Raw genomic sequence first — 17,849 nt, forward strand, 5'->3', positions numbered from 1 at the left:
CCCTTCCCGCCCGAGCACAGCCTCCCTGGAGCGCGGATACACTCAAGAGTGCCGAGGGACTGCGGAGAGGCCGGTCCTCTCCTGTTTGATCCAGACCCCCTTTTAGAAATGAAGTCCAGCCGACAGCGGTGATGCTGCAGTGCCACTGGCTGAGCATGGCTAGCCTTGGTGGGGCGGTCAGGCCAGGCCAGGCCCGGGCTGCCCGCCTGCCACCCCGGGCCACCCTGGGGGAGAAGGGGGGTAGAATTTCTCTGCCTGCAGGAACCAGACCACCAGCCCTTTCTCCTGGGGCACATCTGGACGGACTCAGCCTCCAGTGAGCTTATTAGTCACCTACAGGGCAGGCAGAGACCGTTGCCCAGCCCCCACCCCTTCCCTCCAGTGGACAAAGCCGTCCTTACCCAGCCACACCCTGCATAGCCCCTGCACCCGCCAGAAAAAGCTGAGTCCAGCCTGGTGGTGCTGTTTGTAGTCAGTTAAATAGAAGCATCTGAGGCTCACTCTTCATCCAGAAAAAAATAGAAGCTGCAGATACTGGGTGTGGATGGGGATGGGAATAGGGTTGTTTGTCTACGGGCCCCTGCTGGGGTTGACAATTAACCACGCACTCAACCTGTTTGACATTTATTTGAAAGCTAAACACCCCGATCACCATCTCTCCTTCCTGATCAGCCATGCCTGCGGCAGGACAAGTTACAAGATGGGGGGCAGCACTGCCTGAGCAGACTGGCACATGGGAGGGGCGCCATGAACAGAGGTCCCGATTCGAGAGCCCCGCAGGGCTCTCGGACCAGACAGCGGGCACAGGACAGCAGGAGAGCAGGTGCTGTGTGTACAGAGGCACCTCTGGTTCTGAGTCAGCTCGCTAGCGCCCCACACCAGGCACCCTGCAGGCACTGGTGGCTGAGGCTTGGCTGGTGTGGAGGGTGGGCAGTGCGTGCACGGTGCCCAGGAGCCCACCGGGCCGGCTCACTTGGAGTCCTGGTCCTGCTGTGTGTCCAGCAGCTCGGAGCGGATGCCCAGCTTCTTGAGCTCCTCCACCAGGTCCCCGTTGTGGTGCATCTGCAGCAGGATGTCGCAGCCGCCCACGAACTCGCCATTGAGGTACACCTGCGGGATGGTGGGCCAGTTGGAGTAGTCTTTGATGCCTGCGGACAGACGACGAGGGGACAACGTGAGCAGTCAGAGCCACGCACCCCCGTGCCCATCCCTCCCCCTCCTGCACCCTCCAGGGAGTGGGCGTTCGCTGCCAAGGGTCCAAGCTCTGGAGCCAATGGGTCCAGGTTTCCAGCGAGCTCGGCAGCTGGCGGGCCTGGTGCATGCGCGGCTGGGGACCACGGCAGCCCAGCGAGAGGGCCAGATGCTCAGAGCTGCCAGTCTTCAGAGAAGCCACCACTCCAGTCCTGGCCCTCTGAGGGTCTCACACCCAAGCCCCTCCTCCCAACTGATGGGTGTTCATGACTCATTGATGCTTTGGGGCTGTGGGGCAGTGAGCTAAGTCCCAGCTCTCGGGGGCTCAGCAAACCCCACAGTCACCACCTGCCATGGAGCCCACTCAGACTCACGGGGCCCAGAGAGGGTCTCTGAGACTGTCCGTCTCTAGGGGACCAGACGGCCTCATCCTCCTCCCACAGAGCGCTGGGCGTTGAACACTGACCTGTGGTGACCAGCCCAATGTTTAGTCCTCCAGAGCGCACAGCTGGCAAGAACCCCACCAGCTCACGTGGGCTGGTCCCCGAGGACAGACGACCCAGCTGGGAGGGGCCAGCAGGGAGCCTCCACTCCAATTCTCTGGTCACCAAGACAGCAGCCATTACCAACTACTGAGTGCCCATCTCCACAGGCCCTCCCTCACCCTCCTACTTCCGTTCTGCCTGTCTGCTGGGCAGACAGATACCCAAGACAGCACCTCTCCTGCCAGGGAAGTGAGTCGGTGGGGACAGAGCCGGTTAGAGGCCAAAGCAAGTACAGTGGCCGCTGTGAGACGGAACCGACTCGAGGGTCGTGAGCTGGGTTGTTTTCTCTGGTCACTGGCCAGATGGCCAGGCAGAGATGGCAATAAAGACCACCACAGAGCAGTCAGCAGCTGCTTCAAGCAAAACCCAAGATCCTCATACAAGCTCTGACCCCAGCCAAGGGCGACACTGACCAATTCAAATCAGGAGACACAATCTTGGTATCCTACCGTCTGTGAGCAAACACATCTTTCAAAGAAAAAAAATAGCCCGTTAAGTCTTATCATGAAAACCAGCTCCAAGACTCAAGCTGCGCCTCTCCTCCCGGGGCCCTACCCCCCAGAAAACACGGCCCTGCCCTGCCTGACAGCACCAGGGCTGGCCTCCCTGCCTTATCTGGCTTCTCCAGGCATCAGGCCATGTGCGAAAGGCACACTCCCTCCCAGGAGGCGTGCTCTCAGGGGGACACCCAGGGCCGGGTGGAGACAGCATGCACTGGTTCTAGGTGTGCACAATGCAGGTGGTCTCCAATTTCTTCCTTGGCTCGCCTGCATTCTTGAAGCTTCTTCACTGCACACACACTACACTCACAACTACAAAGACTCTCTGTTAGAAGCCGGAGGAAAAGGAGGTGACCCAGAAGAAGGGGGGCAGGGGAGATCAGGGGGCTCTGGCTGCTCATAGACCCCAGGGAGGAGGTGAGGCCAGCACTGGCTCCAGCCTTGGTCACCTGGGTTATGAAAGGACCCTGCCTCACGCTTTCAGGGCCCCTGTGGTTCGAGAGAAAGGAGGCCCCTCACAGGGCCCAGGGCTGGAAAGGGGTTCCGGCCTGGCCCACCAGCCTCTCTAGGTAAATTCTGCACCAGAGAGCAAGGCAATGAAGAGCCTTCCTGTCTCCCAGTCTGAACCACCACCACCCTTTTACCCCAGTGGGCACCTGCTGACACCCCCTTGGTGTAGTGGTTATACATTGGGCTGCTAACCACAGGGTCAGCAGTTTGAAACCGCCAGCCACTCCAAGGGGCAGAGAACCCCACAGGGGCAGCTCTCCCCTGCCCCATGAGGTCGTTCGGAGCTGCATGGACTCGATGGTGGTGAGGGAGTTGGTCTTCTGAGCCCCAGCAGTGGTGGATGCAACGCACTTCCCACCCAAAGAGCAACTGAGGACACTCAAGGGTCAAGACACCGAGGGGTCCCATCCCTGCCGCTGGGACTGCCAGAAGCCATGGCAGAAGGAAGGCAGAGCAGGCGCTCGCAGCGCACGCCTGAGACCGAGGCTTATGTATCGGCCGTGGTCCCATGTCCCCCACTTTCGGTGATACCCAACGAGCAGGGACAGAAACTGACAGACCGGAGACCTTCAACTACACACTCAGCAAGACATCAACCCCCTCACCCTGTACTCAGGGCCTGCAGTGGGGGCCGGGGCAGGGTGGTCTCTCAGTAGAGACTCCACCTCTGGATGAAGAGAGCAGATCCCCTCCTTGCCAGACCCCAGCACCTGGCCAGCTTATCAGCAAGGCTAAGAGTGGGCTTGTCCTATCTTCTAAGCAGAGAAGCCGCCTCTGGAGGAAGAGGACAGGATGGATGCGCATGCACACACGCGTGCACACACACGGTCGGGAGCATGAGGGGGGTGGGGGGGTGGATGCTGCTGTGTGGAGTCCATTCTGTCGGCGGGGAGAAGTGCCCACAGCGCTGGGCTGAATCGCTGCAGAAGCAGATCCTCGGGCCTTGCTTCTGCCCGCGGCTGGATGGCTTCAAACTGTCCACCTTGGGCAAGCACTGGGGAAATGGCAGCACGGACGTCTGGCTGCCTCTTGCTTCATGAGAGGGGAGCCAAGGTTGACATCAGCCACAGTTGCTCCCCAGGATGTGGGGTCAGACGTTCCACCAGCCTGTCTACCAATTCTGACACCACCACCCCACCCCCACCCAGAGCCCGAGCTCTCTGCTGGGTAGGATACTGCTGTTGCTGCGAGCACACAGATGGGTTGCATGATTGTGATGTTTATTAAGAAAGTAGCAGGCTACCATGCAGGATTAGGTAAAACTTAGGAACCAGTTCTTCATCAGGGAAGCTCCAAGGGTCTGTGAGGCTCTGGCACCTGCCCGAGAAGTCGGCCACACCGTCCTGTACTGGTTCCACTGCCGCCATTTCCTACCACTGCACCGACAGTGTCACCGCTCTGTCTCCTGGTCTAGAAGGTTCTCAGCACAGGGACCTCAGGTCTTTTCCCAGCTCCTCTCGGCAGCAATGTGCACCCCCACCACCTCCTTTCCACCTCTGGGAGGGCTCAATTTAAGCCTAATGGGATAGCAAAACTGACCAATCTCCTCAGGGTTCCATATGCCTTACCAAGTGCCCCCCCCCACCACCAGGGTGCCATGATGGGCGTTTGCATTATTAACAAGCTGTCTGATCCCCTTGGTGGGCCACACTAAGCATGTGGGGTGCACAGGGCTATATCAATGTGATTCATGCACACCACCACTCAAGAGGCCTCTCCACACCTGCTGCCACTGAGACAACGGCCCTCTATGGGATTTGACAGTCTCTCCTCTCTCCCATGGAGCAGCTGGTGGGGTTTGAACCGCCAGCAGTAAGTAAGCCAACGCCTGATCCACACCACCACGGGGATCCGTGCTCTGTGCTCAGCAGACACAGATATCCTGGCATATGCAAAGTGCGCTCAAGAAGGATGCAACTCCCAGAGCCAGAGACCCTCAGAGCAAATAAGGGACAAATATACAGACCCTGTATTAGTCTAGGTACTTTAGAGAAACAAATCCACAGCAACTCATGTATAAGAGAGTTTTATGTAAAGAAAGTGTGCATCACGAAAACATCCCAACCCAATGCTGCCCAAGCCCACAAGTCCAACATTAACCCATTAACCCAACACCAGTCCACAAAGTCCTCCACCTCACAAAACAGAGGCAATGATGCCGACTGCAGGAGGAAAGCTGAGTCAGTGAACGAATAAGCATCTCAGCACTAGCAGGCATCTCCACCCGGCTGCTCCAGCACCCAGGGCTGCATCGGGATAGGTCCATGTGGCTTCTCCTGGGGGATGTCTTGTAGGAAGTCAGCCTTGCCAGCTGAAGCAGGGAACTGCTAAGGCAGCTGCACCCTGGAGCGACTATCATAAAGCAAGAGACCCGAGAGCTAGAAAGGCGAGGCTCACCACCCATTTATCCCTCCGCCTTTCAATTAGCCCCACATGTGATTATCGGCCAGGTTGGCACAATTAACTAACTCAGACCCTAATATAGAGCGCAAACATAGTACCACACATAACGAAAGCCACCCTTTCTACAGACGGCAACATGAGGACCTGACCAGGCCTACTCAAAACATACCTGCCGGCAACAAACGACTTCCTCAAAGGAATGAAACAGAATCCAGTCTCGGGTTGGCAATGACACAGCAGACAAGGGACTAACCTCTAAAATCTATAGAAAACTGCAAGACCCCAGGGAAAAGATGAATAATCCTGTTGGTTTTTTTTAATAGGCAAAAGATATGAACAGGCAATTCACCAAAGAAGACCTCCCGGTGGCCCCAAACACATGAAGAACTGCAAATCGAAACCACGCCAACACCTTACACGGGCCCGTGACTGCAACGTGCAAAGGAAAATCAACCAACAAAACACAAATGCTGGGAAGGCGTGGAGACTGGAACCCTCGTGCACTGCGGACTGGGCTGCACAACTGTGAACACACGGTTAGGGCTAGGAGGCTCCATCACACAACTGGGGCTGGAAATTGCACCAGGCTTGGCAATCCCCCTGCTGGGTCTACACCCTCAGATTACATACAGCTAAGAACCATCGCACCAACAGACATCGGCTCGGCCAAGTTCACAGGAGCAAAAAGAGGGAAACAACCTACATGCCCATTCGTGGAAGAAGGGATACTGCACGTGTGATCACACACACACACACACACACACACACACACGAATACCACCACTAAAGAATAATTGTACAACTACAAAGCTGCGCCGTCAGTCACAGAAGGACAAATATACCAGTGCTGACCTAAAGGGGGAAAAAATCAAGACCAAGGTTTTCAAGCCAAAGGAAACAAATTCTGTTGCTTATCCAGGGAGGAGGTGGAGGGAGAGAGGATGAAGCAATCGACCAGGTGTTAACTTGGGTAAAAGGGAAGCAGTTTTTCCCACAAAAGAGAACTCAAAGATGGGGGCGGGGTGTTACTATTGGGGAATTTGATCATTTAAGCTGTTGAACACAAAAAGTGATGATCTGAAATATAAACACACACACCCCCAACTAATTCACAATTAAATTAAATGAAGTTCAAAACTTACTTAAAAAGACAGATCCCAAATAAGGCCAGCCTGATTGTTGGCGGGCCGGTCCAGGCGGTAGATGACTCCCTGACCCGGCGCTGGCCGCACTGGCCTTAGACAAGGGCAACCTTGGGCCTCCTGGCACTACGCGCAGAGCCACCGCTAGATCCAGGGCACAGGCCTGGCTCAAGCCCCCTGGCAGGGTCCTCCGAAGTGGGTACTTAATAAACGCGAGTTGCCCCCTCTTTGCCCTCCTCTGACGCAATCAGAACCATGGTCACCTAGCTCCGTCTCCCCTCCCCCAATCCGACTTCAGCTCAGGGTGAGGAGGGCAGACCCAGGAGTTACCCAAGCTGGCAATAGTCCAGTGCCAGACCGTCACGTCCACCTCCCTCGTCCTAACCTGCGTGAGTCCCCAGAAGCTGCCCCCGGACCCCCAAGAGGCCGCCCGGCCCCCCCGACCACTGGCTCCCGATCCCAGGCCCCCTGACCACTGGCCACGCGCAGCGACCCCCGGACCGCATGGGGGTCTCTGCCTGGACTGGCCCCACTCGCAGTCTGACCTTGCCGCAGCTCGGGGTCGTCGAGCACGTTGTAGGCCGCGTAGTCGCGGACGCCGTGCAGGCGCAGGATCTGCACCACGGCGTTGCTGAAGCCGCACTGGGGCTTCTCGGGCGTCCCTTTGATGAAGACCACCACCTTGTCCTTCTTCACCAGCGCGTCCAGCTGCTCCGCCGAGCGGCCGCCGGCGCCCGAGCCCGCCGCCCGCACGCCCGGGCCCCGCAGCACGCCGCTGCCCGCGACGTGCCCCCAACGGAGCAGAGCCGCCGCCGCTCGGCCCAGGGAACCACTCATGCCCGCTCTCTGGCCGGAGTCCTCGCCCGCCGGCCCTGGGCTCCGCACCCGGCGAGCCTGCCAATCACCTCACTCGTCCCGCCCCGGCGACCCGGGGGCGGGGCCGACGGACTGGGCCCCACCCCCTCCCACTCACTGTCTTTCTATTGGTCACGGGCATCCGCGCTCTATCAGTTGATTGGACAGCGTCGATGCCCATCACTGTACGCCCAGAGGCAACGAGAGCCAGCTTCGGAGACAAGACCACTTCCTTCCGAGCGCAGCCGAGGCATGCTGGGATACCTCTGGAAGACCCCGAGCGACCCCGGGCGGGGATTCGCCCGTTCGGAGGGGAATCCCGGAAGGGGTCACTTCTCAGAGGATGGCTCCAGTTCCGGTTCCGGTTCCAATGTGGGCGGCCGTTTAGCTGCTAGCGGGTTAGCGGGCCGGGCCCGGCTCCTGTGGATGGCGTGGTGGCGCGGCGGGGCAGGCCCGGGTCCTCTCCTCGCTGAAGTGAGTGGCTTGGGGGCCCCGGCCGAACGCAGGCGCACGTGCAAGGCGGCGGGGTTGGGTGGTCCCTGGGAACCGGCGCTCCCACACTGTTCTCCATTCTACGCGCGCGGGTAGGGCGGCTCGGGTGGGCAGCCTTGCTGGGGACGGGCTCGTTGGGGACAGACAGACGTTTCCTGCGAGCTGTAGTCCTGGCGCCTGAAGCTCAGCGTCCGCACGAGGCACGGGGAGCGCCTGGAAGCATGTGGGGGTGCGGAGGAGGGGCAGCCCCCCCCCCCATACCATCAGCGTACTCAGCCGCTCCCCTACTCCCCCGGATCCAGATCCCGGCCCGCAGGCTTTCATGCACTTGGAACCCCGAGAGGCTCGTTGCAGCATAAATTAACCGCAGGGTCAGCCCCGTGGGTTTCCCAGCCCTGGTGGCCTAGTGGTTACTCATTGGGCTGATACACGCAAAATCAGCAGTTCGAAATAAAACCAAACTCTAGGCAGTTCTACCCAGGCCTATAGGGTCCCTGTGAGTCAGGATCGGCTCGATGGCAGTGGGGGACAGCACGATCGACCCTCGGTCTGATCTGCGGAGTCTCGGCCACGTCCAGGGTTGGCAGTACCCTCGGCACACCAGACTCGCAGGAAAAGCATACCCCGGAGGAAGCTGAGGCATGCCTGCTCGAGAGCCGGCAGTGCCATGTGCAATGTTCCTCGGATACCGCCTGGTACTGTTGCCACGGTGATAATGGCTGTGCCCGTGTCATTATCTATCCACCAACAGTCAGAGCAGCTTCGCAGTCGAGATATTGCTCAGCAGACAGAGCGGCCTCTGCTGGGCACTAAAAACTGCTACACGTTATTCTTATTACTTTAATCTTCAGCATTAAAGAGAAAACGTTGCCGGAGCTGTGTGCCCTGTGGGCGCTCACAGTTAAAAGCAGAAAGTTCCTACACAAGCTGCCAGCACGTGAAGCTTCCTAGCGCGTGTGTAGCTTGAAGACAGAGCCCAGGAAAATAAACTGGAGCTTTTTCTCAGTAGTGCCTTGAGGGACAGATTGTAGGAAAATCCCATGAGCTTTCTGTTCTGTTTTTCCACAAACTTGGTGAGGCCCCCAAGTCTTTTCACCCCATCAGGGTGATTGGGTGTGGAGTTTGGGGTTTTTCTTGGCTAGTTTTCTAAGGTCAACTCCAACATTACTTAGGTTCTCAAAGAATCTCTTGTTTTTCAGGTTCACCGATTCCATGTGAGTCAGAGAAGTGGGCCTTGTGAGCCGAAAGAAATAGACAGGATACTACTGCTTCTACCCCATCAATTCAGAAGCCCAGTGGATGCCCATAAAATAGAGAAGAGATGAGCCCACAAACTACCTAACTTATTCTTACATCTATTGCTTTTAAGTTTTTGTTTGCTCTTAAATAAATATCGACACTGTCCTGCTGAACACCCACCTCAGTGACCACCCGCTCAGGGTCTCCTCTTGTTGTGTTCCGGGGAGAGGGAGGAGGATCAGGAAACGGAGGCTTTGAATGCACAGGCGAGAACAGGAGGCCCCTGGATGGTGCAAGGAGCGCTAGGGTAGGTGAGGGGTCGGACTGCTAACCACAGGTCAGCTGCTCAAACCCACTGGCCGCTCAGCAAGAGGTGGTTTGCTCCACTAAAGAATCGCAGCCTCGGGACATATTGTACCCGCTCCTTGGGGTCCCTGTGAGTCAGAATCAAGTCCTTGACAGTGAGGTGTGGTTTTGATTTGAGCACTGCAAACAGTGAACACACACAGCCAGGTCCGGTTCTCCTCAGGCACCTTGGAAAAAAGGCCTGGCAACCTACAAAAACCTGCCCCTGGAAACGCTGTAGAACCAAGTCTGCTGGGAACGGGGTGCCAAGAAGGGGTGGCGGCCCCTCAGCAAGTGGATGGGTTCTTTTAGCGCATAGTATTGACCCGAAGGGTAGCATGGTCTGTCTGAGAAGGCAGCTGTCATCGAGGAAGAGGGAGCCCTTGAGCAGGAAGAGAATAAAAGCGAGGCTTTTCTAAATTTGAGTGAGTGGTTGGGGTGTGGTAAACATGGGGACTCAGAGCCAGCTAGTTTTCTTGGAGGGAGCCAGCTCACTGGGTGGCTTGATCGCATGGAGCGGGGCAGAATAACAATCTGAAACACGGCCAAACAGGCAGTGAACTGCCTGCACTGAGCTTGTCTCCACCCCCAATTTAAAACCACTCTCGAAAGATGGGCCTAAATAACAATGATTCCAAGAAGGGGGATAGGGGTGGGGGCAGCATTCTAAGTCATTCTCTCAAAGCCTCTCATTTTGTATAGATGATTTTTGGGGGGTTGGGGTTATTTTGAGGGTTTTTATCAGATGCCCTATGGTGAAGTCAAAATAAAAACAGGGTCCCCAAACTTCTCACAAATTGGTGCTGGCCCTCAAATGTATTGGGGCATTGGCCTACAGGTGGGTATTCACCTGTGTCTGACTTCTCCCTTGTGGATACCCACGGAGAGGCAAGGTGAGAAGTACCGAGAACCTGCTTAAGAACCCTGGGACTTGGTTCACAAAATAATTAAACCTCCCTATGAAATTAATATGGCATTGTAACCTTGCTGACGCAGACATGCTGAAAATGTTTTTCTTCCCTATTTATAGAAAAGGCTTTACTGTATTTGGTAAAAATCCTCTCTGCTCCCAAAGCAAATCCACCGTTGAGTCCATCGTGAACCCTTGGCTAGTGTGAGCTCCCCTCTTCTTGTGGGTCAGACCTAAATGAACAGCCTCGAGTTAGGGTTGCCACACCCACCACAGGGCCTATCTGCACACGCCATCTGCCCGTTTCCACCCCCTGGCTGCAAGCACCACAATCCTACACGCTAGCCAAGGAGACGCCGTTGTACATGTGAGAATGTGCCATACACGTTCCCCCAGCTGAGCCAGCCACAGCTTCCTGTGTTCTGGCAGGGGCAGGGCCACCAAGCATTCCCGAGCGAAAATAGCATCCAAGAGCCGGTGTCCCACAGAGTGGGCGGGAGCACCAAGCCTCTGTGATGCTGGATTACTGCCTGCTAACTGTAAGGTCAGCTCAGTCCCCAACCACTCTGAAAATAGTCTGGCGTGAGCAAGGAAGACGAGGCCCAGCCCTTGGAGGGAACGGTGCTCATCGGAGCGCAGAGCTAGCGCGGCTTTGGGGGTCCTGACACCACTCTGACAAGACAGCTGGCTTTATAAAGGCCTTCCAGCCCCAGTGGGAGCAGCCTCAGCTCTGCCATTGGCTGTGCACACATCCCAGGAACTCATCCTTGACACAGGAAGGTTGGCCACCTCCCAGGTGTCACCACGGTCCAGCTCAGAAGCGATGAAAGGAGGAGAAACGGGGCACTGGAGGTCGACTTGTCAGTGAACAGCAGAGACGGGGGAGACCAGTAGCCTGGCAGAAGCAGGTTCTCGCAGGCAGCATTTGTAGAAAGCCTGGGTGCCTCCAGAGTGGCAGCTGACCCTGCCTGGGGCTATGAGGCCAGCCTTCTTTCCCACGAACTCTTTCCCGATCCCCCTGGGATTGCCCTCCCGCCTCTCTGACCCTGCTGGGTATTTTTTAAAGTATTGGTGTGTTAGTCTGGGTTGACTAGACACTTATACACACTCATATGTGTCTAAGAAAGAGCTTATATCAAAGAGTCATTGTACATTAAGAAAACAGCCCAATCCAGGTCAAGTCCATAAGTCCGATATTAGCCCCTATGTCCAATACCAATCTGTAAATTCCTCTTCAGAATCATGCCACACATACAATGACCCCGAATGCAGGAAGATCAGAGGCCAGTGGGTGGAAAGTCTTGTGGAAACAACTCAGCGCTGGTGTGGGTCTCCACATGGCTTCTCCAGCTCCAGGGCTCAGGCTCCATCAATGTAGCTCCATGTGGCTAGTCAACAGGAATTCAAAGCAGAGAGTGTGTCCCACCTCCAGGGAGGAAGACAGGAGTGCCCTTAATCCTCAGAAGGCCATGCCCACACAGAGGCATGATTGGCTATGACTGGATTAACAGGCTAGACTCTACCCGTATAACCTATTTAGCAAGTTGACATGAAATTCTGTAACTACCACTATTGGTGAGGTCTGCTTCCAGCTGTGTGCACTTTCCAAGGACATCTCTTTGCAGATGGCACCACAGAGATGTAAGGAATCTATTTGCACTCTGAGGAGCCCCGGTGGCATCGTGTGTTCCGTGTTGGATTACTAACCACAAGGTGAGTAGTTCAAGACCACCAGCCATGCCACACGAGAAAGACAGGGCTTACTGCGTGCTCTAAAAACTTCGAGTCTTGGGAGCCCCACAGGGGCAGTTTTGCCCAATCCTATGGGATCGCTATGGGTCAGCATTGTCTCAACAGCAGTGAGTTTGGTTTGGGACTTTTTATTTGCACTCTGAGGAGCCCTGCTGGTGTCCTGGGTTACACACTGGACTGGTAACCACAAGGTGAGTATTTCAAAACCACGACCTACACCACAGGCAAAAGATGAGGCTTTCTACTCCTGTTACGGGTTACACTCTCAGAAACCTAAAGGGGCAGTTCTACCCTGTCCTGCAGGGTTGCTATGTGTAAGAATTGTATGTTTTTGCACAAAGGAGCGAGTCTTGGGGTGTAGTGGGTTATGTCTTGAGCTGTTGATCACAACGTCTGCCGTTCAAACCCACCAGCCATGCCACCAGAGAAAGATGAGGTTTTCTACTCCTGCAAAGAGCTACTGTCTCAGAACCATCAGGGGGCAGTTCTAGTCTGTCCTATGGATCCATCTTGACTATACATCAAGATTGGATCGATGGCGGGGACTTTTGAGTTTTATTTGCTCTCTAGAAGGTCCCTGCGTGGCATAAACCGTTTGCACTCCGCTATGAACAGAAGAGTGGGTGGTTCAGGTCTAGCCAGTAGCACCGTGGAAGAAAGGCCTGGCAATCTGCTTACAGCCCGGAAAACCTCAGGTTCAGCCCTGTGACACAGTGCCCATGAGTTGGCATCAAGACCACCCCAAGGAGTTTGTTTTGTTTTACATTGCTCATTGGCACTCTTAATTGCACCCAAATCTTTGCCCCAAATGCCATCCCTCGTGTGGATTGTCTACTCTTTTGTTCTTCACCCTGTTTGGGGTTGGTTCACTCACCCCCATGGACTGGATTCCGACTCATCGCGACCCTACAGGGCAGGGTAGAACTTCCTCTGTGGATTTCTATGGCTGTAACTCTTCACAAGAGTTGAAAGCCTCATCCTTCTTCCTTGGCTCAGCTGGCAGTTTCAAACTGCTCACCTTGCGCTAAGCAGCCCAATATGTAACCACTGCACCACCAGGGCACCTCTTATGATTCATAGGGTAGCAGTTCTCAGTCACTTTGACCCTGCGGTCATGGTCACTCCCTCCTCTGTGTGAAAAGAGCTCTTGGCCAGCCGTTAGCACTTGGTGGTTCTTGGTAAGTGCAGCCACCGTCACAAGGAGTTTTGATCTGTAAGTCCTATAGAAAATGGAATCGTCCTGAATTCCCTTCTCTGGCTCTGAGGGTAGGTGCACTGGAAACATGATTGCTGTCCACCAGGCTGGCTCCCTGCCATGGCGGAGCGGCTGGTGCTTTGAAACGACTGACCTTGTCCTTAGCAGCCCCACAGGTGACCACCACTCCAGCAGGGCCTGGCTCACAAAAATGAGGTCAGGAATGTGTGGACCCTAAGATCCAGTGAACCCATCGAAACCCTCATATTTCACTTCCAAAAAGGTATCCCATCCTGCCCCTCGGCTTCCCTGTCCCCTTGGGGATGCCATCCAGTCGTCTCTGGCTTGTGACCTGATGGACAGCATACAGGAAACACGGCCCAGTGCTGCACCATCCTCCCCACTGTTCGGCCGGAGCCCCTTGATGCAGCCACGGTGTCCATCCGTCTCGTTGAGAGGCTTCCCCTTTTTCGACACCCCTCTACTTTACCCGGCATCACGGGCTTCTGCAGGGACTGGGCTCTCTTGGCAATCTGTCCCAAGCACATGAGACGAAGTCTCGCTATCTTCGATTCTAAGGAGCGTTCTGAATGGACCTCCTCCCAGACAGATTTGCCGATGGGCCTTTTCAAGTTGGGTGTCTGCTGGACTTTGTTCTATTGAGAACCTTGGGTTCGTCCACGGAACACGGTCCAGTCACCTCCTGAGAGATGGAATCTAGAATCCAGGGGAAATCCTAGCACTTGAGGAATGGCCCTGGAAGAATGGATGGTGTCCTCTCAACAGCCTGGCTGCATTCCTTTGGTCACCAGCAGAGACAGCTCCATCACTCACCTGTTATTGCACTCCAGGGGCTCCGGGTACCTAGTCCACGGGCTTCAAAGGCCAGAGCCAGTGTTGGTGGGGTCAGGCCTGATAGCAGGATCTATCTTGTAGCGGAAGTTTACATCTGCCCCCATAATCACCAAGTAGGCAGCCAGGAAAACATTTAAGACGCTTCATTGTTTTCTTTAGAGTGATGGCTCAGATGAATTGCTAAGACCATAAATATTACTTTGGGCGAGTCAGCGCTCCTGTTCGGACTTCAGCCTTCACGCTGTAATCATTTCATGACTTCAGAAGTGAACCCTGCTACTGTGGGAGTCAAGGAGGCCTGGGAGTACTGTGGGTGAGGCAGTGGGCTGCTTACTGCATGGTTGCCAGTTCAAGCCCACCAGCTGCTCCTTGCAAGAAAGATGAGGCTGTTTGCTCCTGTAAATATTTACCTGTGTAGACAGGGTCGCTCTGAGTGGGATTGGACTTGATGGCAGAGGGTTGGATGGTGGGAATATCAGCTTTTCCCAACATCTCACCTAGGGATGAGGGGGTTGGGTCAGGAATTAGTTGTTCATCTTCCTCAGCAGGACAGAAAGAAAGAAAGGAGGAGGATTTCAAATACTCTTTTCCCCTGCGACTCCAGTTAGAGAAGTCTCATGAGTAGCTTTTCAAGACTGCAGTTTAGTGAGGTATTGTGACTTGGTCTTCTCTGCAAATTGGGGGAACCAAGAGAATTTTGCATGAAGAACCTTAAAAAAATAAAAACGCAACCTTTTTAGATTGTGAATTAGCTGTGAGTTTGCATATCAGATAATCATTTTTTTTCTCAAAACATTTTCTCTCCATTTAAAATGTTTTGAGAAACGATGTACAAATGCGATTTACACAATTGATGTGTGTATGGATTGGGATAACAGTTGTATGAGCCCCTAATAAAATGTTAAAAAGGGAAAAAAAAAAGAAAGAAAATAAATGAGATAATTAAAAAAAAAAAAGATAATCATTTTTGCATGCAACTAACCCAAATCCTATCAGTCCTCCCATAGTTTGCCATAACCCTGCCCACCCTTTCCCATCTCCTTCTTTGAAGTTCATTGCCTTCGCCATCATCCAACACTGATCTACCCTTGAGCCTCACTGCCATCGAGGTGATTCCACCTCAACGTGACCCTATAGGACAGGGTAGAACTGCCGCTGTGACTAACTCTTCGTGGGAGCAGAAAGCCTCATTTTTCTGCCATTGAATGACTGGTGGTTTTGAACTGCTGACTTTGAGGTGAGCAAGCCCCAAAGCATAATCCACTATGGAGGATTTGAAATAATTACTGATGAAGATCAAGGACTGCAGCCTTCAAAATAGATTAAAACTCAATGTAAAGAAAAGCAAAACCCTCATTATTGGACCAAGAGGTAACATTGTGATAAATGGAGATACTGTGATGGAAGTTATCCAGGGTTTTGTCTTGCTTGGATCCACAATCAATGCTCGTGGAAGCAGCAGTCAGGAGACCAAATGATGCCTTGCATTGTGTCAATCTGATGCCCAAGGCCTCTGTAAAGTGCAGAAGAGCAGGGAGGTCACTTTGAGGGCTCAGGTGAGCCTGCCCCAGTCGTGATCTCTTCAGTCACCTGGTGTTGCTGTGACTGTTAGGTTCTGTAGAGTCGGTTCTGGCTCACAGGGACAAACGTTGGGGCCAAGAATGCCCTCAGACACAAGGAATCTGCTTGTGGAAGACAATGTCACAGGCCATCCTGCAAAGCCTTTGGGGTCGACATGGAGCCCAGCTCCCTTCATGCCGAGTCTCTGCCACACCCTGCAAGGCCGGAAGGGGGCACCAGTTCATCTTGCTAGGGAAGCAGGTGACCCGGAGGGTTAGATGTTGCCCGGTTCGAATCAGTCTCTCCATTCCTGCCGGAGGAAGACAATTCTTACTTCAGGGCCTGGCTCACTTGCTTAGGTTTCTGATATCCCAGCCTCGTTGGTTAGAAACAGTAGGCTTAAAAGTCAGGGAACAGCAGTAACGGACAGGTTAAAACTCACTGTCTTACAGTTAATCGGCCTCCTGGCGACCCTCTAAGGTCGGATAGAACAGTCCCAGTGGGTTTCTCAGATTGCAACTCTGTATGGGCGTAGAAAGCCTCATCTTTCTCTCTCGGAGCAGCTGATGGGCTTGAACTGTTGACCTTGCAGTTAGCAGCCCTCCGCCAGGGCTCCCTTGATAGGAGCTTTTAAAAAAAAACAAGAGGCAAAAATACAGGGAATCCAGGGCAGTTGAGCCCTATAGGACCAGTGGTGTGAGTGGCAAAACAGGGAGGGTAAAGGGAGAATGGGTAGGAAAGAGGGAACCGATTACATGGAACTGTGTGTGACCTCCTCCCTGGGGGACAGACAACCGAAAAGTGGGTGAAGGGAGACGTCGGACAGGGAAAGATATGACAAAATACCCATTTATAAACTATCAAGGGCTCATGCTGGAGGGGGGAGTGGGGAGGGAGGGGAAAAATGAGGACCTAATGTCGGGGGTTTAAGTGGAGAGAAAATGTTTTGAGAATGATGTACAAATGCGCTTTACACAATTGATGTGTGTATGGATTGGGATGACAGTTGTATGAGCCCCTAATAAAATGTTAAAAAAAAAAGAAAAAGAAAGAAAGAAATCAACTGGAAAAAAAAAAAAAACAAGAGGCAGAGATTCTGGAATTTGAAGCACCACCAGCGTCACAGCATTCTGGGCACACTGGGTGTGAGCAGGGCACAAAGAACCCTCGCCCTGCTCTTTCCCATGAGCATCAGGACCACGTGCAGCCCGAGGACGGCCAAGCCAACAAGAAGGAATGAAGTCCTCCCCCGTGCGGGTAAGAAGGCAGGAGGCTGCAGATGGCCAGTAAGCACGGCATCTGCATGATGTGGTGCTGTGTCCTCCAGGCGGTGCTGCAGCAGCAGGAAACCCCGCCTGGCCCTGCGCCACCCTCACCACCGCGCTTGCGTTTGAGCCCGCGGTTGCAGCCACGTTGTCCATCCACCTTGTGAAAGGTCTTCTTTTTTGGCGGCCCTCTGCTTTACCAAATACGATGTCCCTTCTCCAAGGACTGGTCACACCTGTCCTGAGAACCTGTCCACCTCTAAGGAGCATTCTGGCTGTACTTCTTCCAAGACAGATGGGCTTGTCCTTCTGGCCGCCCTTGGTATTTTCATGATTTCCCCACGAACGTCATAGTTCAACCGCATCAATCCTCAGTCTTTGTACAGAGGAAGCGATGGAAAGTACCGTCATGACTCGGGTCAGGTGCCACCTGAGTCCTCAAAGTGACGTCTTTTCTCTTCAACCCTAGAAGGACGTCTTTGGCAGCACATGTGTCCAATGCAATGCGCTGTTTTAATTTTGTGGCCACTGCTTCCATGAGCATTGATTGGAGCTCTATCTACCACGAAGTCCCGGACGGCTTCGACATTCTCTCCATCTATCAGGATGTTGTCTAGAATCCGCATTCTCTCCACTTATCAGGATATTGTCTGCAATCCGCATTGTCTTGTTCATCGGGATGTCATCTATAATCAGCATTCTCTCTGTTTATCATGGTGTTGTCTATCGGTCCCGTGTGAGGATGTGGTTTCTTGACACGGGAGCCTGCAGTCCTTCATCCTCATCAGCAAGTGCTTCCAGTCCTCTCGGCTTCCAGCAAGCCAGGCTCGCGCCATCTGGCAGCACAGGTTGTTCGTCGAAGAGCCTCCTCCGATCTCGATGCTGCATCTCTTCTGCACGCAGGACTTGGGGCGGACATGCCTGCCGTTCGCAAAACTAACCCCAGAGACATGCTTTCTTTCCCTCAGCTTGCCAGAGAAAACCAAACACCAAGCTCACGGCCACCGAGTTGATGCGGACTCATAGAGCCCCTGTAGGATGGAGTAGAACTGCCCTGTGAGTTTCCAAGACAGTAACTCTTTTTTTTTTT

At 54.1% G+C, this 17,849-nt stretch overlaps 1 protein-coding gene, 1 long non-coding RNA gene and 1 other non-coding gene across 3 annotated transcripts; 2 read left to right on the forward strand and 1 right to left on the reverse strand.

Moving 5' to 3' along the window:
- Positions 1-611: 611 nt before the first annotated feature.
- GLRX5 (glutaredoxin 5) lies at positions 612-7,151 on the reverse strand. Its single transcript, XM_004698782.3, has 2 exons — positions 6,837-7,151; positions 612-1,148 (listed from the first exon to the last, which is right to left on the reverse strand). The coding sequence occupies exons 1-2, from the start codon at positions 7,126-7,128 to the stop codon at positions 970-972; spliced, it is 471 nt and encodes a 156-aa protein (XP_004698839.1). The 5' UTR covers positions 7,129-7,151; the 3' UTR covers positions 612-969.
- A 258-nt stretch (positions 7,152-7,409) lies between these two features.
- On the forward strand, positions 7,410-9,050 carry LOC123521469. Its single transcript, XR_006679910.1, has 2 exons — positions 7,410-7,620; positions 8,838-9,050. It is a non-coding gene; the product is annotated as an uncharacterized LOC123521469 (long non-coding RNA).
- LOC115868863 lies at positions 8,190-8,465 on the forward strand. The gene has a single exon (XR_004045829.1). It is a non-coding gene; the product is annotated as a small Cajal body-specific RNA 13 (non-coding RNA).
- Positions 9,051-17,849: the final 8,799 nt, after the last annotated feature.

The sequence above is a fragment of the Echinops telfairi genome, unplaced genomic scaffold (assembly GCF_000313985.2).
Source record: "Echinops telfairi isolate 266 unplaced genomic scaffold, ASM31398v2 ScPeMD7_18;HRSCAF=68, whole genome shotgun sequence".
Classification (NCBI taxonomy): Eukaryota; Metazoa; Chordata; class Mammalia; order Afrosoricida; family Tenrecidae; genus Echinops; species Echinops telfairi.